The following is a 25822-nucleotide window of genomic DNA, read 5'->3' as shown; positions in this document are numbered from 1 at the left end:
TTTTATAAAAAATAAATAATATAAAAATATATTTATAAATAAATAAATAACATGTATATATATATGTATTATATATATTTATATTTATAAATATAATATATATCAGATCAGATGGGGGTGATCTTTATCCGATCTGAAGATCCAAACAGGGGTGATCCAAATTCAAACAAATATGATAGGATCTCGGATATTTTCACCCCTACGTGAATCATTCTCCTTCGAGAATTTATAAGGGGTGAATCTATTCCATGGAGAATTTGAGTGAATGTAAGGGATGTTTCTTCTTTACTAGCTGAAATAAATTTCAAATAGTTTAAATAGGTTTATGTTAAGTTTGAATCCGCTTCTTTTTGATACAGGTATGTTTTAATTATATATGATGGGCTAGAAACCTTGAAAATTTTCAAAATATGGTTAATTGAGTTCCATAATTGGGTTCTTCCTTGTATTATGGGTTATATTGCAGGTTATGAGATTGGCAATCTCTAAGAGATGGAAATCAGTCTTCTCTAAATCTGGTTCTCTTTTGGACTCTTCAGTTTTGAAGTGCAAACAATCTGTTATTTCCTATAATATGATATATAGGATTCTATTATAATTAGCTTCAAGTTTCTTCTTTCAATAATGTTAGTTTTTTTTTTTTTTTTTTTTTTTTTAACTGCTAGAGAGGGATCTAGAGCATCTCATTTAATTGCTCAGAAAGCAAATTCATTATTGATTGAGTCGATAATAGATTTCCTATTAGATTGGTCGATGAATGTTGTTTCTGTTGATGTTTAATGAAATGTTTTATTTACTAATTAAGAAAGGTTGTCACTCGTCTCATTCATAAAATTAGGACCCACCGTTGCCCTTTAAGACCCAAAATAATTTTATGTCTAAGTTTGAAAATGTGTGAAAATAAGTGCTTATTCGAATAAGCAGCCAAAATTATACCAATAAAAATTTGTTTGATTTTGGATAATAAGTCCAAATTTTGGGCTTATTTTTAAGTACTTATTTTGTCACATCATTTTAAAAATACTTATATTATTCCTATTTGAAATAAATGTTTTTTCATCAAATGCTCATCATAGTAATTATTTTTCAAATAAGTACTCTCAAAACCCGCCTAAGTTCTATTAGTCTAAGCCTACCAAGAATATGTAACATGGAGATGGACAGAATATTCAATTGGAGACTTTCTTGGTTTTATCCCAAGAAAAGAGATAAGAAAGAGATGCATAAATGGAGATAAGAAAGAGAATAGAAACATACTTACCTTTACCTGTACCGGGTTGATGGGTGATCAAGAAGGCTCATGGCCTAGGTTGGCAACCTCCATTGCACCTAGGGAGGGGTGCCTGCCTAACATCTCCCCAAGTGGGAGAGTAAGGTAGGGGGGGTATACCCCTGCCAAATTCTATAGGGAGAATGACCAATCAGCCTAGATCAGAATTTTATATCCCTAAAATACAGGGGGAATACATCCTGACTGTGAATTGATATCAAATTCATGGGCAGGATGTGGTTTATAGGGGGTAGAGGGCTAGTAGTAGGGGGGGAGGGGGGCTGAAATTCAGAATTCTGCATCGTATGTATCCTTACTTGTTCGAATTCTATAATGTTCAAGGCTTCTTTAAATCCTAAACCTCAAAAGAAGCACTTTTTGTGCACAGCTGAGTCTTAGTTTATTTACTTATTCAAATGTGATGTATTGTTTTAACAGATTCAATTAGAACATAAGATCTAGTGAAGATCTTTCACAAACCAGATCATAACATGCTTACAATTGATTATCATATGCTAGTTACTAAAGTGTGAAAGATCAACAACTGAAATCAGAACTGTTAACTGCTGATTTATGGTCCTAATCACTGTAAGAGGAAAGGAAGGTTCTGATGATATATCCTTCTCACTCAAGTGCAGACTGTGTGGTAGCTAGCTACATGGGCTTTTCTGCCCACATGATGTTTAATTATTTTTTCCAAGACCCTAGCACAGTAGTTAGGTTGCTATTTGGTAGTAGCTGAGAAGAGGGATGAACATTCATGGAGTCATTACAGTGGAAAGTTGGATTAGGAACCTCAGATGTTGAGTCAAATTTGGTTAATTAATTAGATAATAATGGAATTTAATTTTCATTAAGGCTTTAATAAATCATTGTTGGATTAATTGTGGAGTCTGTAAGAGGAAATGTAAAGATGCCAAGCCCATAACTCAGTGAGCATGAACTTCTCTTTAAACTGTACTTTTCCATGAAACAAGAGTTTTCTTTTTCCCTTTTTTTTTTGTTTTTTATTATTATTATTATTTTTTTTTGCTGCGATATCAAGTTTGATCAATCGACTTGCAAGAATTTTCTGTTGCTATGAATACCAATACTCTAACTCAGGTGCCTTGTGGATCCACTCACGCTAATTATTCGTATATTGCATCACCATCTAGTTATAGGGCTGAAACTTGGGCCGGATTAGCCCAAATCCAACCCAAAAATGTAGGGTTGGATTGGATTGAAGTTCAGGTTAGGGTTGAAAAGTAAGAACCTGACTTAATACAAGAACAACATGGTTGATAAGAGAGTGGAGACTGTTGTCATTCCTAGGCATGATGTTAGTGCATTATACCTGATTTTCACCCTGTTCGCAAAAGATGAGAGCTAGTGCCCTTGTGCAATGGTTTAGTTTGTTTGGAGAAAAAAAAGAATGTCTAAGAATTTTATAAGATAAATATAGTTTTATTTTATAGTGTTAACGTCGCTTTGGCCGAGTGGTTAAGGCGTGTGCCTGCTAAGTACATGGGGTTTCCCCGCGAGAGTTCGAATCTCTCAGGCGACGATCATTTTAATAATCCATTTGTTCTTTAATCCAATTTAGATCCATTTGTTCTATATCAATTTATTTATTAGGGTCTATTTTTAAACTAAAAAGCTTTCATAGCTCAGTTGGTTAGAGCACCCGTTTAGTAAGCGGGAGGTCTTGAGTTCGATTCTCAATGAAAGCAATAAATTAATTTAATGTTTTCTTTTAATGGAGAGAGTTTTTTATCCATAGTTGGGCCACTTGTTAATGGATTTAAACAGCCCACTCCTAAAATGTCACTTTGTCAATCCAACTATATATCAAGGTCACGGGTCTACCCAAACCCGACACAATAAAATCGCTTTATTTATATAGTTGTTTTTTGAATATTGTTTCCATATTTCAAAAAAAGAAAGAAAGAAAAAAAAAACAATATATGGGATTGAATTGATCCATGCATAAAATGGATTGAGAACGAATATAAAAAATAAGGATTGAACTCAAATTGGCTAAATTTGATTGGATTGGGATTTGAATATCAATGAATCAAAATTGGATTGGGCCATATTTTATCCAATCCTAAATAGACACCACTGTCGAATTGGTTTCAGATACAGCCACAGGGAGAAACGGATAACTCAGTGAGGATGGATAAAATAATTTAATAGGGCTAAAATTAGCTCTTTTCTATTAGTTTTTCCTTTCTTTTTTTAGGATTTTTCTGAAATTAAAATCCTTGGTATAAATAGGGGCACCCTCCTAACCCTAACCTATGGTATTAATTGAGTTTGCTAGAGCTTTGAACTGGTCTAGTTGCACTGTTACTTGACCCCAAAGTTTGGGGCCCTCCAAACGAATTGGTGAATGAACTTTTTCTCCTAAATTGTATTACCAATGAACTGACATGGATGACTTTTTGCCTTTTTAACTTGTTGCTGCTTTTGCCTTGGCAAGAACATATTAGGTATAAGGTAAGATGTTTAATACAAATAATCTAAAATCTGAAAAATATCAAAACCCAAGAAAACTTTATTTGGAACATGGAAAATGGCTCTATCAAAAGTCTAAGAAATTCATGGGGCATTAACATATGATGCCCAAAAGTTGAAACTCATATGATCTTGCTAGTTTTTAGTATATATATTAGGTCACATTCCTCGAATGTGGCCAATGGCCATATAACACATGGAGAGTTAGGGGCCTTGTAGGACAAATATGGACACGTACTCCCTAAAGGCCCCAAGGTGTATAACACATGGAAAGTTAGGTCACATTGGATTATTTGTTGGTTTTTGTCCCACATCAGTTAAATAGGAAGAAAGCAAGAGAGGTGAAAGTGTATAAATAGGGATAAAGAAGAACAAATAAATATATTTACCTAGACGGGGTCAATGGGTGATCAAGAAAGTCCATGGTCTAGGTTGGTGGCCTCCATTGCACTTGGGAGTGGCACCTGCCTGATATCTCTTCAAGTGGGAGAATGTACGTCATAATTTGTGGTAGCGGGGGCACGCGTTCGTGTGGCCCCTACCAATGCTCGTTGTTTTAAGGTTTATTTATTTTTATTCTAAAGGCCATTAAGAAATTAAAGCTCAATTATACCAATTGATCAAATATTTGCATTTACAAAATAACAGTTGTGCCCATATTGGCAATGAAAATGAACATGAACAGATACATGGTGACACTAATCTTCCTTTTCTTTTCTTTTCCTACTTTTTCCTTCAAAACAAACACAGAGATGGGACTCTGTGATGAGGTCTATAAAGAGCCACACCTTTAACCAAGTGTCTGATGAAATTTTGTAAAAACTAGAGAGTATTTCCCATGAAACAAGAGTATTTTATTTTCATTAATTGTTTTTTCTACAAGGACAAAAGTCTGATCATTTAACTTAGCAGTTAGTGATTTGTTAGTTGAGCTGTCCGATAAGTAGTAAGAGAGATTTGCATGGACTTATACTCTAACACTATATAGCTTAGGTGGAAAACCCAAAAATGATTCGAAAAAATACACTACAATCCACTGTAGAATTCTGAAATTAGAGTCTCCCATAATCTACTAGTGGCCCCCTATAAACCGCATCCTGCCCATAGATTTGACATCAACCCACATATATAATAGTGCTAAAAATTCTGAGGTAGGTTGAACAGTCATTCTCCCAAAAGGATTTCCTAATTTGTCAATATTGTATCACCATCAATTTTAAAAATACCTTTCTCCTTTACTAGAATGATAGAAGAGGCACTCAGCCACCGGAATGCTTGTGTGAGTACAGCTACCCTCATCTCTTATTTTCAGCTGCTTTACCTTAATAAATCTCTTAGAAAATAAGAATGTTAGTTTTAAATTATAAGAGAGAAAGAATTCAAATACTTGTTTTATTGGACATGTACAACTTGATATCAAATTGGCTTGTAATGGCTTTAATGCACTTGCCAGTAGTATAGGGTTTAAATTTCCCATACTTTTGATAGTCATTAATTCCATTATAATTCCATGTTTTTTGAGATTATAGTATCCTTTGGTTGTATATATTTGATCTTTTTTCAAGGGGTTCAAGGTTTTTTTTATTGATTTATGGTGTTATTTTTAGTATCAGAAGATTTCTGTTGTTTATGTTGAAATTTGAAAATTAAACCTTGTTTTTTCCTTTGTTTTTTTGGGTTCAAAATTTCATTTAAGATGCGTAGTAAATTTAGAAAGACTATTAAATAATAAAAAAGAGAAACTAATTGGACGATAGAAAACCCATTTAAATTGATCTATGCTCAACATATCATATGAAAACTACGACATTGGGGTGGTAAAATCAACTTTATTGGGATATAAAACTTTGTTATGAAAATCTTAAGCAAAATCTCCTTCCACGTGGAAGTTTTAGGCGGTGTTCTATAAGGCGAATTGTTTTTATTGTTACTGGTTCCAAAAATAAACCAAAACCATATGGTTTGAAATCAGATTGTTCTCAAAACAAAACACAAAAAATATGTTCTTGGTTGTATTTATTTTCTGTATTCAAAACTGAAACAAAAAACATGTTCTTGAATCTGGTTTCAAAAACATGTTTTCATCTGATTATTCAACTTCATGTTCCATAAGTCATATAATTTCTATACTAAAAGTTTTGTTTTTGTTTTAAAAACCAATATTTTGTTGGTTCCAAAAATATGTACTGTTTTCTGAAATAAAACCAGCTTGCTTTTCCTTTTGAAAACAAAAAGAGAGTTCAAGAACATATTTTTGCTTTTTGCTAATGTGGTAATTCCAAAAACGAATGTAAGCCCGCACCCCGGTCGGGCTTGGTTATGTAATTAGGCCTGCGAGCCTGACCTTGGGCCTAACACAATAAGTCAGACTGTGTTTCGAGCCATGCTCGGGATTTTTCAAAAAAGCCCAGCTCGGCCCGACTCAGCATTATATATTTTATAAAATATATAATATGTATTTTATATATTTTATAAAATATATAAATAATATAATATTTATTAAAGTATATATTTATAATTTAATATATATATTTTTTATTTTTTTCTTTATAATCTCTCTCTCTCTCTCTCTCTCGCTATATATATATATATATATAGCCGCTAACAGTATGGGCTAAATTTCAGGCTCGGGCCCAGGCCCGAGCTTCGGGCTTTTTATGAGGGCTAGGCTCGGGCTCAAGCCTTAGAAAATTCTGTTAATACAGAGTAAAAGCCTGGCCCGGCCCATGAACAGGTCTATCTACAAGTGACCATGTCTTTTTAGGTAAATTACATAGGCTCCCCTATTCTATGGGTTAGTGATAATTACCCTCTTGAACTTAGATTCGTGACAAAGGCCTCCTGAACTTTCACTTTGTGACAAATACCTCCTGTCGTTAAGTCAAATGATGGAATGTATTAAATTATCAAAATATCCACCTAAACTTCCCTATTTTCCTTTTTTTTTCAACATTTTTTTGCATAAACCCTAAGTAACCCAAAACTACTACGTTTTTCTCTAAGCAACACCAACTAAAATAACTAAAATCATTTCATTCACATAGAAAAACAAGTTTCTTTGAATTCTTATTTCATTTCACTGACATGAATGCTTCTCTTTGTCTTAAGATATAAAAGTCATGCACTCCTTTCTCCAATAAATCAATAAAAACCAAACAAAACACTAAATTTATATCTATCCAAACAAAACCTCTACCATTTCATTTGAATATTGAATCTAAGCAGAATTGCAAGGATCTATTGGGCAATTGAGAGGACTTTATTATTATATTTAGAAAGGTAATTGAATCATAAATCATTCAAATAAATAAGAAAAGTATAGTTTGGGTATTAAAAAAATTAAATAGTTGAATGAGAATTTTTTTAAAATTAATTAACCGAAATTGCAAAGTAAAAGTTTAAGAGAGGTTTTGCTGTAAATAAAAGTTCAGGGGGTAATGGACAAGGGGGCCTTTATAATTTACCCCTATTTTTTTGTTGTAAAATTAAGTGGCCCATCTTGACAACTTGGTCATCGGTGTGGTTTCTTTCCATAAAATCAATGTTAGATCCCCTATCAACACTTCTGATTCTAGGCAAACTTTAATTTAAAACCTCAATACTTTTAGTAGTCAATATTTCTAATGCAAGATGCCTGGGTTTCACTTAAAACGAAGGGTGTGGACAAGTCAGGAAGGTCCCTTGCAAAAACGACATAATTCAGAGCAAGTTGTGTAGCTTTTTTTAGGAAATATCATTTTTCTTTAAAACATTTTATTCACTTATTATTTAGCCGGTTAGAGATAATCAGATGCATTTTGAAAAAAAAAAAAAACCGAGTGTGACCAGTTCCACTGGATCATCTCCTTTGACTTGTTAGTGAAATGTTACCATTGTTCTCGGTTGTGTTGCGTTACTTAACTTGATGATTCCTTTTGTTTACGATCAGGAATTAAAAGTGATGGAGCGCGATCCGGCCGGTCTTAACTATCCGCTGCCTTGCTTCCGAACGGGGTAGCAGGGAACCTGAAACGGAGGAGATGGGAAAGCTTCGGGGGGAACCCGGTGTAGAGGCTCCGAAGCTCAAGTTAGAATCCTTCAAAAGCAAGGTAATACCAGATAACGCAAAGTTTGCATTCCTCCGTTGTCGGGGGGCAGGGGGCTCTTATAGTCACTTCGTGCACTCGTCCCGAGGCCTTGTCAGGTCGGGTATGATTTCCCTTGTGCTTGTCAATTCGGCCGTCGTCCTTTCTGCTGAGACAGAATCGTCACTGCCTAACCGCCTTTCTAACTGGAGATGGCGGTGTCAGTGGCGGTGGCAGGTGGCCGTTTAGAGTGCTGCCGCCAAACGTCAGATCCCAAGTCAGTCAGGCGTGGCGCCCTTGGGCACGGACTTCCCTAATGTCAGGCATGATACGACTTGTTTGGTTTTGGTGCCCAGAAGGTGATGCGAAGTGTTGAGCGAGGCGGTCTTGAGCTCAGAGGTATCTATAGGGCAGGTCAGTTCGGCGAGGTGTATCCCGAACTGTTACAAGGTGGGTCAGTTCGGCGAAGTGTATCCCGAGCTGTTACAAGGTGGGTCAGTTCGGCGAATTGTATCCCGAGCTGTTACAAGGGTCAGTTCGGCGAAGTGTGTCCCGAGCTGTTACAAGGTGGGTCAGTTCGGCGAAGTGTATCCCGAGCTGTTACAAGGGTCAGTTCGGCGAAGTGTGTCCCGAGCTGTTACAAGGTGGGTCAGTTCGGTGAAGTGTATCCCGAGCTGTTACAAGGGTCAGATCGGCGAAGTGTGTCCCCTTGTTCCCACCTAGGCTTGGCCCCTTTTGCCGAGCTGTTGTTTCTGCTACGTGTCACATAATAGAGAGGTCGGGCCAAATCTTCCTTCATCAATTGCCCCCCACTCCTTGCGTCGGGGGTCTTGCCATGGTGCGGGGAGTTTTCGCGAGGTAGTAGGTGGATTTGTCCCGTCCTTCGAACCTTCACTGCACGAGACGCTTTTGCTAGGGTTCTTTCGGTTTCCGAGAAGGCTGGAAACGTGCTTAAGAATGCTGGTGGTTGTGACAGCGCGCGTTTTAAATTTCAAACCAATTCGCACCGCTAGGACGTGACAACGGGTCATTTCAAAAAGGCGCGCCACTGCTGTACATGCACGGGCGACTGTCAGAGACGTGCGGCGCGTCAGTTTCGGAAAGACGTGTGTCGAAGCGACGTCAGTTTCAAAAAGACGTGCGTTGACGTTTCGCTTTTTTCGGAAAGACGTGCGCCAATCACGTCTCGACCTTAGGGGTCGTGCGGTCAGTAGGAACGTGGGGCGTCGGATCGTCTTCGATCTGCACGGTCGATTCTTGGTTACTGTAGCTATAAATAGTGGGGGACCCCAGTCGGTTTGTCACTTCTGCGGTTTGTCTACTGAGTTCACGTCCAACCTTTCAGCTCGCGTCCAAGTCTTTTCCAGCTCGCGTCAAGGCTGGTTATACAGTCTTCACGGTTCTTTGGCTTGTTCTCAAACTTTCTGGTGAGTACTTTCTTGAATCCATCTTTTCCCCAATGTTTAGCTTTGATAGCTCAGACGATTCTTCGAGTAGGGCCGACGTAGGATCCACCAACCGAGCAGTGTCCCCAGACTGCCTCAGTGATCCTAAGGTGGAGCTTGACTATGAACTAGTGGGCCGAGTCGCTTCGGGCAGTTTGGCGTCTACCTCCCGCCAAGGTCGGATGCTAGACAGGTTTGGTCCTTCAACCATGACGCCTGAGGGGCTTCAATCCATACTTCTGTCTTACAATCTTCCTAGGGGTACACATATTTTATTCCTTCGGGTAGCTTTCCTTGGGAACACGGTCCCGACGAGATCGTGATTTTTCGAGAGCAGCTCGCTGCAGGGTTGCGACTTCCTTTCCATCCCCTTCTCGTCGAAGTCATAAACCACTTCGGTGTCACCATTGGCCAGCTTCATCCGAACTCTATTCGGAACCTGGTGGGGACAGTTTCCCTTTTTTGCGAGCAGAACTTCCCCTTAGACTTAGAGATATTCTCCTCCATCTTGATGCTCAAGAGACAGGCGGGTTCTCTTCCTGGGGGGAGACGGGCATATTACCTTTCTCCTCGCCAGGGTTTTAAGCTTTTGCACGATTTTCCTAATAAGGTCCTGGCTTGGAAGCGGGACTACTTCGGCGAGCGAAGTGCACAAGGATGGCCCTTTCAGACCGGGTGGGGTGAGGCCGCTCCCGATTTGGGCGTAACTCTTGATAAAGAGACGGTGAAGGGTCTCCGGCAATGGGCACGACAAGGCTTAAAGTACCACCACTACTTAACGGAGGCCAAGCTTATTGCAGCCGACCTGAGTTCGGGTAGGTTTCTAGCTATGCGGTTTTTTGTTTGCTTTGTTCTTTCATTTTTTCTGATGTCAAACTCGTTTTTGCAGGTGTGATGGACACGAAGAGGACTCATGGGGGGTGCTTGTTTCAAGGTATGAAGAGGAGGAAGCGGGTCGCCAAGCGAACTCGTACCGAGCTGCCCCTGGATGAGGAGCCCCAAGTTCCAGACCATACACCGGAGGATCTGCCCAGGGAGCCCGAAGTGACTCCACCGGTGCACGAAATTGCCGGGGCGCCTTACGCTGAGACCACTCATACGGGCGCTCCTGCGTACTCAAGTGCTCCTGCTCACTCCGGGTCTGCTCATACGCGGGCTGGGCCCTCAGGCTCAGGAGCTCAAGGGGAGTTTAGAAGCGTGTTGACGCCGAACTACGCTCTTCAGAAGAGTAGGAACGCTACTTTCCCTGAGGAGGTCGCGGCGTGGACCGATCTTCCCTTGAATCAGGTTGCTTGCCGCGCCGTAACACATGCCATGGTGGTAAGTTAGATTCTGTCTTCCTTTTTTATTCTGTTGCTTCTGCTGTCATTTGCTCACTTGTTTCTTTTGGTAGGTGAATTCTTCAATTCATGCCTTGGCGGCCCAAGTGGAGAGGAGCTCGCGACAGGCGCGAGCTACTGAGGCTGCCGCTCATGCTGCTGAAGAAGCCTTCCGTGCTGCAGAGGCAAATACCTGGGCTGCTGAGGCGGCTGCTTATGCTGCTGAAGAGGCTGCTCGCGTCGCAATGGCCAGACAGGCGAGGTCTCAGTGTGACGCCGATGCCATGGGGGTAGTTGTCAAGCATATGGCGGACTTGAAGTTGGATTTGCAACATCAAGTCGAATATCTTCAGGAGGACATCAGGGAGAGAATGCAGATTTTTTCCCAAGGCATTGAAGACGCCAAGAAGAAGGCAGTTGAAGACTACATTGCCTCTCCGCGTTTTGACGATCTGATGGTGGACTCTTACAGGAGGGGGTTCAAGTTGAGTCGGTGGATGATCCGGAATACGTACCCCGACCTCGATGTAAGTGCCATAACCACTTCGCGTATAACTCAGGAGAGGCAGGGCCTTCGGATGTTGTTGAAGTGCCTTCCGATGGCGAAGAAGTGGCTCCGGGCATGTAAATTTTTTTTTTTTGCCAATGTACTGTTTTTTGCAATGGAGTGTCTTTTTTCCCTTGCCCATCTTCCCCGAACTTTTCTTTGCCGGGTTATTAAATTTCTGCGGTCTTTTATGCCGCGAACTGATTTTTTGCCAAGTTGATAATGTGCTCTTTGTTTGTCTATGCCGAAGTTCCTCTTGGCTTGCCTTGTGGCACATAGGGCCTGATTTCGTCCACTTAGCTTGGTGGTTTATAAGTAGTATCGCCTTAAGTTCATGATGTTCCACGTTCGAGGTACTCGTTTGCCTTTCAAAGTTTCGAGTTCGTATGTGCCCCCGAGCGCTCTTTTTACTTTATAGGGCCCTTCCCAATTAGGTCCAAGCTTGCCCATGCTGGGTTCGGGCACCATAATCTTACGAAGGACCAGGTCGCCGACTCGAAAACTTCGTTGCTTAACTCTGCTATTGTAGTAGCGAGCTACCTGTTGCTGGTATGCCGTTGTTCGGATGTGCGCGAGGTCCCTTACCTCGTCCAATAGGTCGAGGTTGGTACGTAGCTCATCTCCGTTCGTCCGATCGTCGTATGTTTCTAATCGCAATGTTGGTATTCAATTTCGGTCGGGATCACTGCTTCAGTGCCATAGGTGAGGTTGAAGGGGGTTTCTCCCGTGGCTGCTTTTTCGGTAGTTCGGTGAGCCCATAAGACACTTGGTAGCTCTTCGGCCCACAATCCCTTAGCTCGATCCAGACGTGCTTTCAGTCCGCGCAAGATGGCTCTATTCATTACTTCCGTCTGACCGTTTGCCTGTGGGTGCGCGACTGACGTGAAATTTTTCCGAATCCCCATGTTTTGGCACCACTCTTGGAACTTGATATCCTCGAACTGTTTGCCGTTGTCGGAGATTAGTACCCGAGGTAACCCGAACCGACATACTATGTTCTTCCAGAAGAAGTTATGTATGTTTCGAGCTGTAACAGTTGCCAGAGGTTCGGCTTCTATCCACTTCGTAAAGTAATCTACTGCCACAACTAAGAATTTTCTTCCACATGTTGCTGGTGGAAATGGCCCTAGGAAGTCGATGCCCCATTGTGCAAAGGGCCACGGGCTGGCGAGGTATTTGAGGTCGGAGGCGGGTTGATGGTGGATGTTAGCGTGTTTCTGACACTTGTCGCATTTTCTGATGAGCTCGCCAGCTTCTGCCTTCATCGTTGGCCAGTAGTATCCTTGTCGAAGTGCCTTTTGGGCGAGTGCTCTACCCCCCAAGTGTCCGCCGCACAGGCCTTCATGAGTGTCGCGGAGTACGAACTCGGCTTCAGTAGGTCGTAGGCAACGCAAATAGGGGAGCGTGTACGACCGTCGGTATAACCGTTTGTCTATTATGATGTATTTGGCCACCTGGCGCTGCACCCTCTTAGCCGCATTGCGTTTTGCAGGGAGGGTTCCGTCTATCAGGAAGCTCGCGAGTGGATCAATCCAGTTCGGCTCTGCTTCTAAGACGGGAGCGACCTCCTCTGTCCCCCCGAGAATACTAGGCCGAGGTAAGTCCTCTATGTACACAGTTCTCATATTGTTGTGACTCGTACTGGCTAACCGGGACAGGGCGTCAACCTTAGTGTTTTCTGACCTCGGGATTTGCCTGATGATGTGTGACCGGAAGTTGAGCAGGGCTTCTTTTACTTTGGCCAATATATGTGATCATGGAGAGATCGCGTGCTTCGTATTCGCCGGTAACTTGGTTTACCACGAGCTGAGAATCGCTGTAGATGACCAAGTGTTTTGCCTTTACCTTTCGCACTAAGTCCAGCCCGGCGATCAGTGCTTCGTACTCTGCCTCGTTGCTGGATGCAGCAAACTCAAAGCGTAGTGCGTATTCTAATTTTGTGCCGCCTGGGCCGCAGAAGACTATTCCAACTCCGCTGCCTTGCCGGTTCGATGAACCGTCCACGTGAAGGATCCAGGGCTCCTCATCCTAGTTCGCGCTTCGCCTGACCAGGAGAGATGCCAAACTGGCTGCTACTTCACGGGGTTCGGACTCTATGGGCTCAGGAGCTCCGGGTTCGCCCGAACTGGGGACCTCGGGCTCGACCTGTGGGACTTCGTGGCTGAAAGTGCACTCGGCGATAAAATCTGCCAAAGCTTGGGCCTTGATAGCGGTTCTCGGTTTGTACTGGAGGTCGTACTCGCTGAGTTCGATGGCCCATTTCGTCAGTCGACCGGAGACCTCGGGTTTGAGTAAAACTTGTCTAAGAGGTTTGTCAGTTAGGACGATGACGGTGTGAGCCTGGGAGTATGGGCGGAGTTTTCGAGCTGCTATTACTAGGGCGTATGCTAGTTTTTCTATCTCTGGGTACCTTGCCTCTGCTCCCTGCAAAATTTTACTAACATAATAGATGGGTCGTTGGACCCGGTCTGTTTCTTTTATCAGTACCGAACTGACCGCCTCGTCGCTCGCCGAGAGGTACAGTTCTAAGACCTCGCCCACCTCGGGCCGGGCTAAGGTTGGCACACTAGCGAGGTAAACTTTTAGTTCGTCGAATGCGAACTGGCAGTCCTGGGTCCACTCGAACCCTTTGCTTTTGACTGCCCTGAAGAAGGGTAGGCAGCGGTCTGCTGACTTAGACAAGAAGCGACTTAGAGCGGTTATGCGGCCGTTTAGCCTCTGAACCTCTTTTACTTTTCGAGGTGGTTTCATATCTAGAATGGCTTTTACTTTGTCCGGGTTGGCCTCAATGCCGTGCCGATTGACAATGTAGCCTAAGAACTTGCCCGAGGTGACACCGAAGACACACTTGTTGGGGTTCAACTTCATGCTAAACTGACGCAGGATTTGGAAAACAGAATCTAAGTCTTGTATTAATTCTTGTGAAAACTGAGTCTTGATGACCATGTCGTCTACATAGCACTCTATCTTCGTACCAATCAGGGGCCGAAATAGCCTATTTACAAGTCTTTGGAAAGTCGCGCCGGCATTTTTTAGTCCAAAGGGCATGACTTTGTAGCAATACAGGCCGAACTCGGTTATGAAGCTGGTTTTTTCTTCATCGGATGGGTCCATCCTAACTCGGTTGTAGCCCGAGTAGGCATCCAGGAAGCTTAGCAACTCGTTTCCCGAGGTCGCGTCCACTAGCCGGTCAATTCTGGGGAGGGGGAAGCAATCTTTCGGGCAAGCTTGGTTCAAGTCGGTATAGTCGACGCACATGCGCCACTTGCCGCTTGCCTTTTTTACCAACACCGGGTTGGGCACCCAGCTCTGGTAATGGACTTCCCTTATGAAGTTTGCTGCGAGGAGCTTCTTGACCTCCTCGTCAATCGCTCTCCAGCGCTCTGGGGCTAAGTTGCGTTTCTTCTGTCTAACGGGTCTGACTATAGGGTCAGTATTAAGTTTGTGAGTTATCAGTCAGGGGCTAATGCCGGGCATGTCGGCCGCGGACCAGGCAAAAATATCTAAAATTTGAAGTAAAAAACTCACCAGTTCGGCTCGTAGGGGGTCTTCGATGGAAGCTCCGATGCTTAGTATGCGAGCTGGGTCTGTAGCTAAAGTCGGGATTGCGACTATTTCCTCCGTGGGCGAAGCTCGCTCCTCACCTTTCTCTGCAGGCCGCTCCAGTTCGAGGTCGTCGGCCGCCTTGGTTTTTCCCTTCAAGGCGGCAACGTAGCACTTACGGGACTCGAGCTGGTCGCCCCGTGCTACCCCTATACTGAAGTCCGTAGGGAACTTCATGGCCAAATAGTAGGTGGAGACCGCCGCCCGTAGGATATGCGTGATCGGCCGCCCTATAATGACATTGTATGGGGAGGGGGTCGCGACTACCAGGAAATCATGGTTGAGTCTGACCGCACAAGGCCATGTGCCGACTTCCACAGGGACAGTTACTTTTCCGAGGGGCCTGACTTCCTCTCCGCTGAAACCCACCAGGGGAGTGTTCGCGGGCTTCAGCTCGCTCCTCTGTAACTGCAGCTGGTCGAATGCTGATTTGAAGAGGATGTCCGCTGAGCTGCCCGAATCTACGAGTACACGCCTGACTTCGAAGTCGTTGATCCTTAGTTTAATGACAAGCGCATCATCATGGGGGTAGTGGACTCCTCGCGCGTCGTCCTCCATAAAAAAGATTGGCTCTTCGGTCTTTGGTCTCTTTGGGGGGTTCCGTTCTTCGAGGGCCGCTTTGCGAACTGAAGTCCGGGCTGCTGCCGAGGTACACCTCGCTACCACCGAACCTCCTACTATTACATGGATGGTTCCCCGAACTGGCCTCTCTTCCGGAGGCTGTTTCTTCAACGGTTTGGCAGGTCTGTTGCTAGACTCGGGGGCATCCTTTTCGTGCTCCCCTTGCCGACCTGTTTTATTGTTATTGTTGTGCTATACAAAGTTTCTCAAGTATCCATGACGGATGAGCCCCTCTATCTCGTCCCGGAGGTTATTACACTGTTCGGTGCTATGACCATGGTCTCTATGGAAACTACAATACAAATTCTTGTTTCTCTCGTTCGAGTTTCCCTTTAGGCGAGGTGGCCACTTAACATACGAAGCGTCTTTGATCGTCATTAAGATCTCTGTCCGCCTCGTGTTTAATGGCGTGTAGTCCGTCCGAACTGCTAGGGGGGCCCGGAATGACTGATTTGGCTTCAGCTCCCGGGTCGGGTTTTTTCTATTCACCGGGTTGGAGAGCTCGCCTTCTCTCTTTCTTTTCTCGTTCCCGCCTTCGGTTCGTTGGTTGATTTCTTCGTTTGTCCTCATGAACTTATCCGCGAGTTTGAGGAATTCGGCCACGGTTGCGGGCTGGTTGGCCACCATGTGCCATTTGAATTCTTTGTGCGTCACCCCTCTTTTGGCCGCCGCGAGCTGCACCGCGGGGCTCAACCGCGGTATCTGCAAGCATGCTTCATTGAACCGCTTGATGTAGCCCCAAATAGATTCTCCTTCTCTTTGGACCACTTCGAAGATGCTTTCCTCTGTTCTGGGGCACCGTCGGTTGGTGACGAAGTGTGTGGTGAAGACTTGCACGAACTGGGCCCAGCACTTTGTTGACCCAGGGGCCAGGTTCCTATACCAAGTGCGGGCTACCCCCCTGAGGGTGGTGGTAAAGGCCACGCACATGAACGATTCGCTGGCCCTAGCGAGGTGCAATTGCGACTGAAAGGCGTCAACATGGTCGTTGGGGTCGAAGGACCCGTCGTACTTGTCCAGAGGTGGGAGTTTGAAGTCTTTGGGTAAGGGGACCACCAGGAGTTCCGATGCGAGGGGGGAAGGAACGGAGAGAGTCGGGGCAGCCCCTACCTCGCCCGAGCTCATGTCTTTGCCTCTGATATCCGACAATGCACGGGTGGCGATTCGACGACTTCGCCGTTGAGCGGGCCTTGTACTAGCGCTGCTGGCCTCCGTGTTACCAAGCTCGATGGGCCCGGAATGCTGGTAGTCCGCCGCCAGGGCGCTGAATCAGTTTTCGGTGAGCGGGAGCTCGGGCTTGGAGCGTCGGGGTGCCGACCTCGCGGGTGAGGTTCCCGACCCGCCCGCGGGTTGCGAGGCGGGGATGACACTTTTCTCTCTTCGGCCCGGGGACGAGGCCTGGCTGTTAGGGTGGTTCTGGGGCCGGGAGGCCTTCGCCTGGTGGGGGCGTCCATCCTGCGGGGAGGCCTTGACCGGCCTCGGGGCGGGGTGGCGAGGTGGAAGTAGTGGTTGGTTCAGTGACAGTTGGGGGAACTGCTGTTGATAGTGATACTGGGAGATGTTGTGCAGCACTTGGTGCTGGTGAAGATGGTGCTACTGGAACTGTTGCATTTGGGCTTGCATTGCCCGCATGCACTGCATTAGGTCCTCTAATTGGTTTTGGCTAGCTGCTAGGGGGACGGTAGTTGGTTCAGTGAAGGTTGTCTCAATGGGGAGAGGAAAGGGGATGCCTGTGGTAGGAGGGTTTATGGGTGCCGTTGCTTGTGGCGCGTTCAAGCTGGGGATCCCATCCGCCGAAAGGGGGATGGTGAACTGTCCAACACACACTACGGGGACTTGAAGTTGCTCCTCGGTGGCGTTTGTCTCCGTGCCACGTCCGATGTTGCTAGAGGAGGCCATGAGTGTTGGGTTTTTTGAAGAAATGGGGTTATCGAAGTTTGGAGGGAGGCTTTTTGAAGCGTGTTCCCACAGACGGCGCCAATTGATGGAGCGCGATCCGGCTGGTCTTAGCTGTCCGCTGCCTTGCTTTCGAACGGGGTAGCAGGGAACCTGAAATGGAGGAGATGGGAAAGCTCCGGGGGGAACCCGGTGTAGAGGCTCCGAAGCTCAAGTTAGAATTTTTCAAAAGCAAGGTAATACCAGATAACGCAAAGTTTGCATTCCTCCGTTGTCGGGGGGCAGGGGGCTCTTATAGTCACTTCGTGCACTCGTCCCGAGGCCTTGTCAGGTCGGGTATGATTACCCTTGTGCTTGTCAACTCGGCCGTCGTCCTTTCTGCTGAGACAGAACTGTCACTGCCTAACCGTCTTTCTAACTGGAGATGGCGGTGTCAGTGGCGGTGGCAGGTGGCCGTTTAGAGTGCTGCCGCCAAACATCAGATCCCAAGTCAATCAGGCGTGGCGACCTTGGGCACGGACTTCCCTAGTGTCAGGCATGGTACGATTTGTTTGGTTTTGGTGCCCAGAAGGTGATGCAAAGTGTTGAGCGAGGCGGTCTTGAGCTCAGAGGTATCTATAGGGCAGGTCAGTTCGGTGAGGTGTATCCCGAACTGTTACAAGGTGGGTCAGTTCGGCGAAGTGTATCCCGAGCTGTTACAAGGTGGGTCAGTTCGGCGAAGTGTATCCTGAGCTGTTACAAGGTGGGTCAGTTCGGCGAAGTGTATCCCGAGCTGTTACAAGGGTCAGTTCGGCGAAGTGTGTCCCGAGCTGTTACAAGGTGGGTTAGTTTGGCGAAGTGTATCCCGAGCTGTTACAAGGTGGGTCAGTTCGGCGAAGTGTATCCTGAGCTGTTACAAGGGTCAGTTCGGCGAAGTGTGTCCCCTTGTTCCCGCTTAGGCTTGGCCCCTTTTGCCAAGCTGTTGTTTCTGCCACGTCTCACATAATAGAGAGGTCGGGCCAAATCTTCTTTCATCAAAAAGTATGAATGACTATTAGTGTGATGGGGTCTATAAAGCTTCCTGACTTGGATTGGGGCCATGTGTAGCCCTTCAAAAATAAAAAAAAACGAAACGAAAAGAAAAACTTCTCATACAACCGTCCAAAAGAGTCTCGATGCTGAACTTCTTTTTTGTTAAATTACAATACTTTTTCTGGGTATAATAAAACAAGAACCTCAAATACGCATCGCTCCTCTCAAGTAGTGTTCTAAATAGAGGAATTAATGGTTCAAATGCACATAAAGGTAAGAAAAAAACGCTCTTAAACAGAATGTTCTGTAACAGCTAACATACCTTTTTATCACCTTTTGCAGGTCATCATCCATAGCAGCCTCGTTGAACTACCCAGTATATTCCTTTCTGCACTTTCCCTATTCATTCCTCAAAGTTATGTTTGGTTTCCTTAACTTTTCCTTCCTTTCCCTACCTTTTCCTTCAAACCAAACATAGCACAAGTGTTCCATCTGTATTTAACTTTTTTTCTGTACTGTTGGTTTTTAGACAATGATCTATAATCATCTCATTTGCGCATCTGTATTAGAACTCCAATCTGTTGCTTTTGTTTATAAAGAGGAAAAACAAAAATTCTGTGTTCAATGATTATGTAGTGATGATAAATTTAAGAATGCTACGATCAGGGTTCGAATCATGGAAACAACCTCTCTGAATGTATAGGAGTAAAACTGCCTTCATTGGCTCACCATAGCCTCAACATTAGGCTGTCTTTTTTATTGTGAAAAAGAAAAAAAAATGTAATCTTTGTTAAGTGGAATATAGACTGTTATATTATGAACCTTAGAACCATTTCTCATGACTTCATCCATGTTCCTTTAGTTTTGGCCTGCCCTTAGTTGATGGTAATAGTTACTGAGATTTCAAAATATGATAGGAGACATGTTAGAGCTGGTAACTAGTGATATCCACACAAGCTATTAGTTTCTAATTGTTTGATATTAAAACTGAAATAAAGGGTAAAAATAATATATTAATTTATCACTTTCTAGTGCTGTCCAATTGGTTGGTGGCTACTTGGATGAGCCACCCTGCAAATTGGTTTTGCATTCTATGCTGATTCATTTCTAATTCTGTTGAGCACAATCAATTTGAAGACTTTAATAGAAACATTGTTTTCTTTTATATTTAAAACTTTTCTTCTAACACTGATCTCTCATCAAGCATAGTAGTTTATGTGGCTTATGTGTCTAGTTTCAACTAAGTTCTGTTTTTCGTTTGCAGTTCAAATTTTGTACTTCATCCCCCTAGTGATCTGATCAATCTTTACCCAGGTATCAAAATTTCCAAAATTTCCATTAGATTATTTAATACAACAATCTACAATGCAAATGCAATAGATAAGGTTAGAATAAAAATAAAAGCAGTGAAAAGAGAGGGTGGAGAGGACTGAAATTTCTTGCGAAACTCAGCACTAGGATATCATGTACAAGTTGTATTAGGCTTTCTTTGGTTTGAGGGAAGATTTTGGTGGAATGAGAAGGGAAAAATGGGTGGAAATTTTAACAGAAGAGTATCTCATAGCAGGGAAACTCTAGAAAGAGAGAGAGAGAGAGAGAGAGAGAGAGGGGGTCTTATTATCTTATTATCTTAATACAGGAGTATCTCATAGCAGTCTTCTAGGGAACAATCGGATGAACCATTCTTTTCACATATTAAGAGGTGCACTATCATTCTAATACTGAACAAGTGAGTTCCTCCATCTAAGGATTGCCTGCAAATTAAGAAAACAGTTGTAGTTGTTTGATCACATAATAAGCAATAAAAAACTTTTAGAATATAGGGATCTCATAAAGCAATTCAGACCTTTCCAGTCATGGAACAAAAGAAGCTGGAGCAAATACAAAGCAAGAACGTTGCCCTGAATATCAATGAAAGACAACATTTTTATAAAATAACAAAAATAAAGTCACTTTTTTTGAAAAATATCAAGGGCAATGACACTGTTTATTGTCTTCCTCTGCGTCTGTAAGAGAGAAGCGAATATACCGGTTTCAGCTCTCCGTCTCTCCTTCCTCCGCCTCCTCTTACTCGCATGCGTCGCCGCTACCGTCACCACCCTCGTCAGCTCTCCGTCTTCGTTTGTTTTCTGTAAGAGAGAATCGATGGCCAATAACCGTCACACCCTCAACTAACACCAGTGATGGGGTTTTGATTTCAATAACCCTCGTCAGCTCTCCATCTTCGTCTGTTTACTGTAAGAGAAAATCGATGGCCAATAACCGTCACACCCTCAACTAACACCGGTGATGGGGTTCAGCTCTCCGTCTTCCGGCCGGGATTGTCGATTCTGGGGGCTCTGCTGGTTTCGTGCGAGAGAGCAAAGAACGAAGGGCAGAGGAAGGCGATGAACAGTGTCATTGCCCGATATTTTTCAAAAAAAATTTACTTTATTTTGATTATTTTATAAAAATATTATCTATATTTAGAATAAAAATTTGCCCTTATTTGCAAGAAACCCTTTTTTTTTAATGTCTTTTCCAGATTTAAAACCATTTGCACAGCAGATTAGAGACTAGTTCCAAGTTAATTTGTAACGTCAGCAAATGCGAACCCTAAGTAGTACTATCTCTATCACTGCAGAGGACAAAAAAGCAACTATTATTGTACTTGGAAACCTCATTCCTACGAAAATTATTGTCTGGAGAGGGGATTATTGTAAATCTGGAGTTTAAGTCCCACATCGGATTGGAGGAGAGAGGTGGCAAGGAGAGTCGAATTACAAAAACCAAGTTGGGCCACCGGATAAGTCATACCTTTCTCGGCCTTTTGGCTAAGATCAAGTGTAGTATCTGTTCTTATCAGTTTAATATCTGATACGTGGGCCATCGGCCCACATGATATTAAATTAATTTTTTTGGGGGGAAGGCCCACCACAATAGCTTGCTATTGGGGCCTTCAAGTGTCGCCCATGCGTTGCACTACTGCACGGGCCTGGCAAACCCCCTACCAATTCCAAATACAAGCTTTTACATCTAATTTTAGGAATTCAGAAACATTAGTTATCTAAGTCCAATTTTCTTTGTGTGAATGCTTGCATTTTCTCTCTTCTCGTTTGTTCTCTCCTTGCATTTTGTCCTAATGCAATTTCAAACAGTGAGATCTCACCTTTGACTCTGGCTCTACATATTTGTATTTGTATTTGGACTCTTTCTTGAACCTTGACTATTGAGACAAACTAATAAACTTCTGAATTCTGATCTGAAGTTGTAGTCTTACATGTTAACTGTGCTACCAAAAAATAGGGCTGGCATCAAAAACCCATTTGATAATCCAGTTTATTTAATTTTTTTCTACAAATTTCAAATCCTTCATTATCTCGCTCAGCACAGTCCAACCAAGTGATCCCCATGACCATCCAAAAGCCATAACAGAGGCAGATCACGGCCACCAGCAATTTTGAGTAGCCCTTAGAGAGATAATTCTTGTCCTTGAATTTGAGGCTCAAAACTATGCATTAACAGAACATTGTTACATAAATAATACATTACTGCCCTGCATTTGTACTAGTGCAATTTTGTTTGTGTTGTGTGAAATTAATGTGAAAAGTGAATAAGAATTTGCTATCTTCTCATTTGCGTTCCCATGCTTTTCAATGCAGTTTCAAACAAAGAGATCTCACTCAATTATTCTTAATATTTATCAATTTGTTTTTCTTAGCAACAACTCAAATCCTCCAACATGTGATTTTTACATAGTATTGCATCACTCAATCCAAAGTTCGACAAACCATGGATCCTCTACTAGAGCCTAAAGTAACCCATGAACTTCTGATCTTCGGGTGAGTGTTCTTGCATGTTTCATCAAAACCCCATTTGAAAAAATTCAGCTTACTTAAATTCTATCCACAAGTTTCAAATCCTTCATCATCTTCTTGAAGCTTACTGTTTTAGTCAACAATCTGGCTCTGAAACAACAGCTGCTGATTTTCCCATGTCAGTTAAATTGGTTTGCCTACTGCTCTCATCCTCTTCAGGCATTATTCTCTTCCAGAACCAATGCTTTCTCCACAGCAGTGTCATCTCTTCAATAGGGATACCTTTTGTTTCAGGCAGAAAAGCATAGACAAAGATGGTCATGATGGTAATCCATCCAGCAAAGAAGAGAAAGATTCCAAACTTGAAAGAACAAAGGAGGAAAAGGAAAGACTGGGCAATTATGAAAGTGAAGAAAAGGTTGACAGCTACAGTGATGCTCTGTCCTGCTGATCGGGTTTCTAAAGGGAATATCTCGCTTGGCACAGTCCAACCAAGTGGGCCCCATGACCATCCAAAAGCCATAACAAAGAGGCAGATCACAACCACCACCAATATTGAGTAGCCCTTTGAGAGATCATTTATGTCCTTGAATTTGAGGCCCAAAATTATGGAAACTGCTATCTGTTAGAAGGAAAACAAAAAAGGACAATCAGATAGAGACCATTATTACACAAACACAAATAATCCATTATGCCATCTAATATATGAATTCAGTGATTTTTTTTGACCTAGGGATGCCATCTAATGTATGAATCAGTGATATAGGTAGATGCAAATTTGGTTTGTTTATATTCAAATTTGAATTCGATCTTATCCATTGGATCTATAGTAGATTCGGATTGTAATTGGATATTGAATAGTATTAAGTAAATTAAACTAAAGATGATCAAAATATTATATGTTAGTAATAAAATGAACTAAAACTGATTTTAATATTGTATTTCATGAAAAAATGAACTAAAAATTACTTGTATGAAACTTGAATCTATTACAAATTAGTGAAGTTACAACATTCAAACCATTTTACTGATAGTTACAATATAAATTATAAATATATATTAGAATATATATTTAAATGAAATTGGACTGGATTTTATTGGATTGGATATGGCTGGAATCCATATTTGATCTAATTGTACACGGATCAAATTGGACAATTGGATACCATTTGGTAGACTTCCGCTTGAGGCAAATTTTCCAAAGACAATGCATGCCAGTGCCTGAAGAAGTGAAGTTCTAGCAGCCTAGCAAGCTACTAATTTAGATGGAATGAGAGAGTTTTTGTAGAACCATTCACCTGGCATACAACCATTTGTATCCCACCACTGATTAGTAGAATTCTCCGACCCCATCTGTCAACAGTTGCAATAGAAATAAGTGTGGATAAAGCAAGAACTGCTCCAGTCACAACTGAGGAATACAGAGAAGCATTCCCACCAAACCCCATACTCTGGAACAGGACTGGGGCATAGAAGAGAATTGAATTTATGCCTGTTAGAATCTGGAAGGTTGGCATGAAGATTGCCATCACCAATTGTGGTCTGTTCCTCTTCTCCAGAATGTTTCTAAAGGGATGTTTGATTGAGTTTGCCAACTCGCTTGCATCAATCATGTCTTGGAACTCTGCTGTAACATTACAAGTCCCTCTGACCTTCTCCAGAACTTCTCTTCCTTTGATTTCCAACCCACGTTCAATTAGGCTGTTGGGTGTCTCTGGAAGAAGGACTCCTCCAACAGTCATCAGTAGTGCAGGGACTGCAGCTAGGCCTAGGGAGAGCCTCCATCCCCATGGTCTGATCTTCTCTGTTCCATAGTTGATCATGTTTGCTGTGAAGATTCCAAGAGTTGTTGCCAACTGGAACATCATGTTAAGCCCTCCTCGGAGATGGGCTGGAGCCATCTCTGACAAATACACTGGAACTGCCTTCAAGAAACCAAGGAAGATAAGGTTAATTCTTGAACATGAGTCCTTTCTTCTATAATTCCAGAGAAAAGTATTGTATTCTTGATAAAACAGGAATTCCCATTATCTTTTAATTTAATTCCATGCATCAACATAACATCTAACAAGATAATGAATCAACAAAGCTAGTTGGGTATGTGGAATCATTCAGATTATGAAAATTTCCTGGCCAGTAAAATGGTGAGATTCGGACACCTTGTATGTTCCCCCAAAGTGCAGAAAATAAAGAATACAAGTGGAAACACAAGAATAGTTGTCTTTTAATGGTGGGGGTACCCATTCAGGAGATAAATTTTGAGCAAAACAAAGTGTACCTGATTTCCAAAGCCAATGCCAACACCGAGCATGATTCGACCAAATAGCAGCATTGTGAGGTTTGCTGCAGCAGCATTCAGGGTGGCTCCAATGAGGAAGCTAATTCCACCAACAATTATACTTAAGCGGCGTCCGAACTTCCTGGTTACAGGAGAAGCAGCAAGAGATGCAACCAGACCAGCAAGATAAAGAGAAGATGTAAATGCAGCGAGGCCGTGGTTGTTATATTTGCAGTAGTTACTCTCTTTTGTGTGTCTCTTCCTGTAGAGGATGGCTGGGAAGAATTTATGGAGGAAGTCATCCATGGATGTGACTCCACCTGTTAATTTTCAAGATAACAAGGTAAGCAGATCATATCATAAATTTCCTTTCTTTTCTTTTGTCTCTTGGAATAGTTGTTGATGGGAAAAAATTGCAATTCAAGCTTTTTGTTCTGAGAATATTAGCTTGGATATTCTTTTGCCCAAAAAGAAGCTTGATGAATATTCTGATTTCATGTAATTTATTTCTGTGATTAACCATAAAGTTTCATTTGCTTTGACTTTGATTGAGCAGCAGCTCAAAATCATCATCGGAAATGGAAATTTGTAACTTCTAACATTGATTTAGAATACCCAGCAATGAAAAGATAAAAGATACCTGAAATTCCGATATCATAGCCGAATATGGAACCACCAATGGCAGCAATAATGCAAGCAACGACCACAAACGAGGTTACCCTTCCCTGGTACTGTTGAGCTCTCTCCTTAGCCACTCCGGCTGGAGCAAAAGACCCACCAGCCATCTCCAGAGACTCTCTCTCTCTCTCTCTCTCAGAGCTCAGAAGAAGCTCAAGGACAACAGAATTGAGTCCCAATAACTCAATTATGTTCAAGCAATACACTTCGAAGTCTTGATAATGAATGATAAAGGAGAAGCAATTCTGATTTCTTCTTATCGGGATCTTGAAGCCATGGAATCCACTACTTTTGGAGTGAGCTGCTACTTTTGAGTGTCACCGACTACTGATCTGCTCTTTTCAGAAAGGCTGAAAGTTGGTACTGAAAGGGAAGAGAGTGAAAGGGGTGTCAAGGGTCCCCTCCTCAGTGAAGCCCATGTTGGCACTTCTAAGCAATTAATGGAAGGGAGTGGACCCACAGTTCTAGTCCATATATCAGATTTTTATTTATTTATTTATTTTTTCGATGGGTGGTCCATATATCAGATGGTGATATCATTGCTTTTATGTTATTCTCCTAAGTTTGATATTTGCTGAAGATTTAATCCCAACTTCTATGTTATTCTAACCAAAGTAAATTCAGTTTCAAATAAAGTTTAAACCAACAAAACTGACCAGAAACCAAACCAAAAGTCGCATTGAAATGATATTGTTACGTTTCCAAAAATCCTCTCAGATAGTTGACACTATTCTTCCTTATTTTCTATTCAATGAAAAACTGCTTTGTGATCAAACAGATCTTTAATTTCTTTA

General features: G+C 42.7%; 1 protein-coding gene, 1 long non-coding RNA gene, 4 other non-coding genes and 1 pseudogene across 6 annotated transcripts; 5 read left to right on the top strand and 2 right to left on the bottom strand.

The window, feature by feature from the left end:
• Positions 1-1259: 1259 nt before the first annotated feature.
• Positions 1260-1395, top strand: LOC148843166 (U1 spliceosomal RNA; annotated as a pseudogene).
• Positions 1396-2734: 1339 nt separating this feature from the next.
• Positions 2735-2816, top strand: TRNAS-GCU (transfer RNA serine (anticodon GCU)). Its single transcript has one exon. It is a non-coding gene; the product is annotated as a tRNA-Ser (tRNA).
• A 92-nt stretch (positions 2817-2908) lies between these two features.
• On the top strand, positions 2909-2982 carry TRNAT-AGU (transfer RNA threonine (anticodon AGU)). Its single transcript has one exon. It is a non-coding gene; the product is annotated as a tRNA-Thr (tRNA).
• Positions 2983-4150: 1168 nt separating this feature from the next.
• LOC148843163 (U1 spliceosomal RNA) lies at positions 4151-4311 on the top strand. Its single transcript, XR_016104007.1, has one exon. It is a non-coding gene; the product is annotated as a U1 spliceosomal RNA (small nuclear RNA).
• Positions 4312-19864: 15553 nt separating this feature from the next.
• LOC148843162 (uncharacterized) lies at positions 19865-20218 on the bottom strand. The gene is made up of 2 exons (XR_016103670.1): positions 20122-20218; positions 19865-20029 (listed from the first exon to the last, which is right to left on the bottom strand). It is a non-coding gene; the product is annotated as an uncharacterized LOC148843162 (long non-coding RNA).
• An 849-nt stretch (positions 20219-21067) lies between these two features.
• Positions 21068-21263, top strand: LOC148843161 (U2 spliceosomal RNA). Its single transcript, XR_016104015.1, has one exon. It is a non-coding gene; the product is annotated as a U2 spliceosomal RNA (small nuclear RNA).
• Positions 21264-21916: 653 nt separating this feature from the next.
• LOC148843160 (sugar transport protein 7-like) lies at positions 21917-25438 on the bottom strand. The gene is made up of 4 exons (XM_088960097.1): positions 24991-25438; positions 24351-24670; positions 23371-23997; positions 21917-22694 (listed from the first exon to the last, which is right to left on the bottom strand). The coding sequence occupies exons 1-4, from the start codon at positions 25133-25135 to the stop codon at positions 22209-22211; spliced, it is 1578 nt and encodes a 525-aa protein (XP_088816223.1). The 5' UTR covers positions 25136-25438; the 3' UTR covers positions 21917-22208.
• Positions 25439-25822: the final 384 nt, after the last annotated feature.

This window comes from Nelumbo lutea, chromosome 8 (genome assembly GCF_056320005.1).
Source record: "Nelumbo lutea isolate HS-2025 chromosome 8, American lotus-T2T, whole genome shotgun sequence".
Classification (NCBI taxonomy): Eukaryota; Viridiplantae; Streptophyta; class Magnoliopsida; order Proteales; family Nelumbonaceae; genus Nelumbo; species Nelumbo lutea.
Note: the sequence above shows the minus strand (reverse complement) of the source record. Positions and strands in the feature narration are given on the sequence as shown.

Excerpts from the sequence above, each read along its gene's own strand:
- LOC148843160 (XM_088960097.1), bottom strand. The coding sequence starts at position 25,135 with ATGGCTGGTGGGTCTTTTGCTCCAGCCGGAGTGGCTAAGGAGAGAGCT. Across the intron at positions 24,671-24,990 it reads CTATGATATCGGAATTTCAG|GTGGAGTCACATCCATGGAT; the intron begins GTATCTTTTATC and ends GAAAATTAACAG. Across the intron at positions 23,998-24,350 it reads GCATTGGCTTTGGAAATCAG|GCAGTTCCAGTGTATTTGTC; the intron begins GTACACTTTGTT and ends GGTTTCTTGAAG.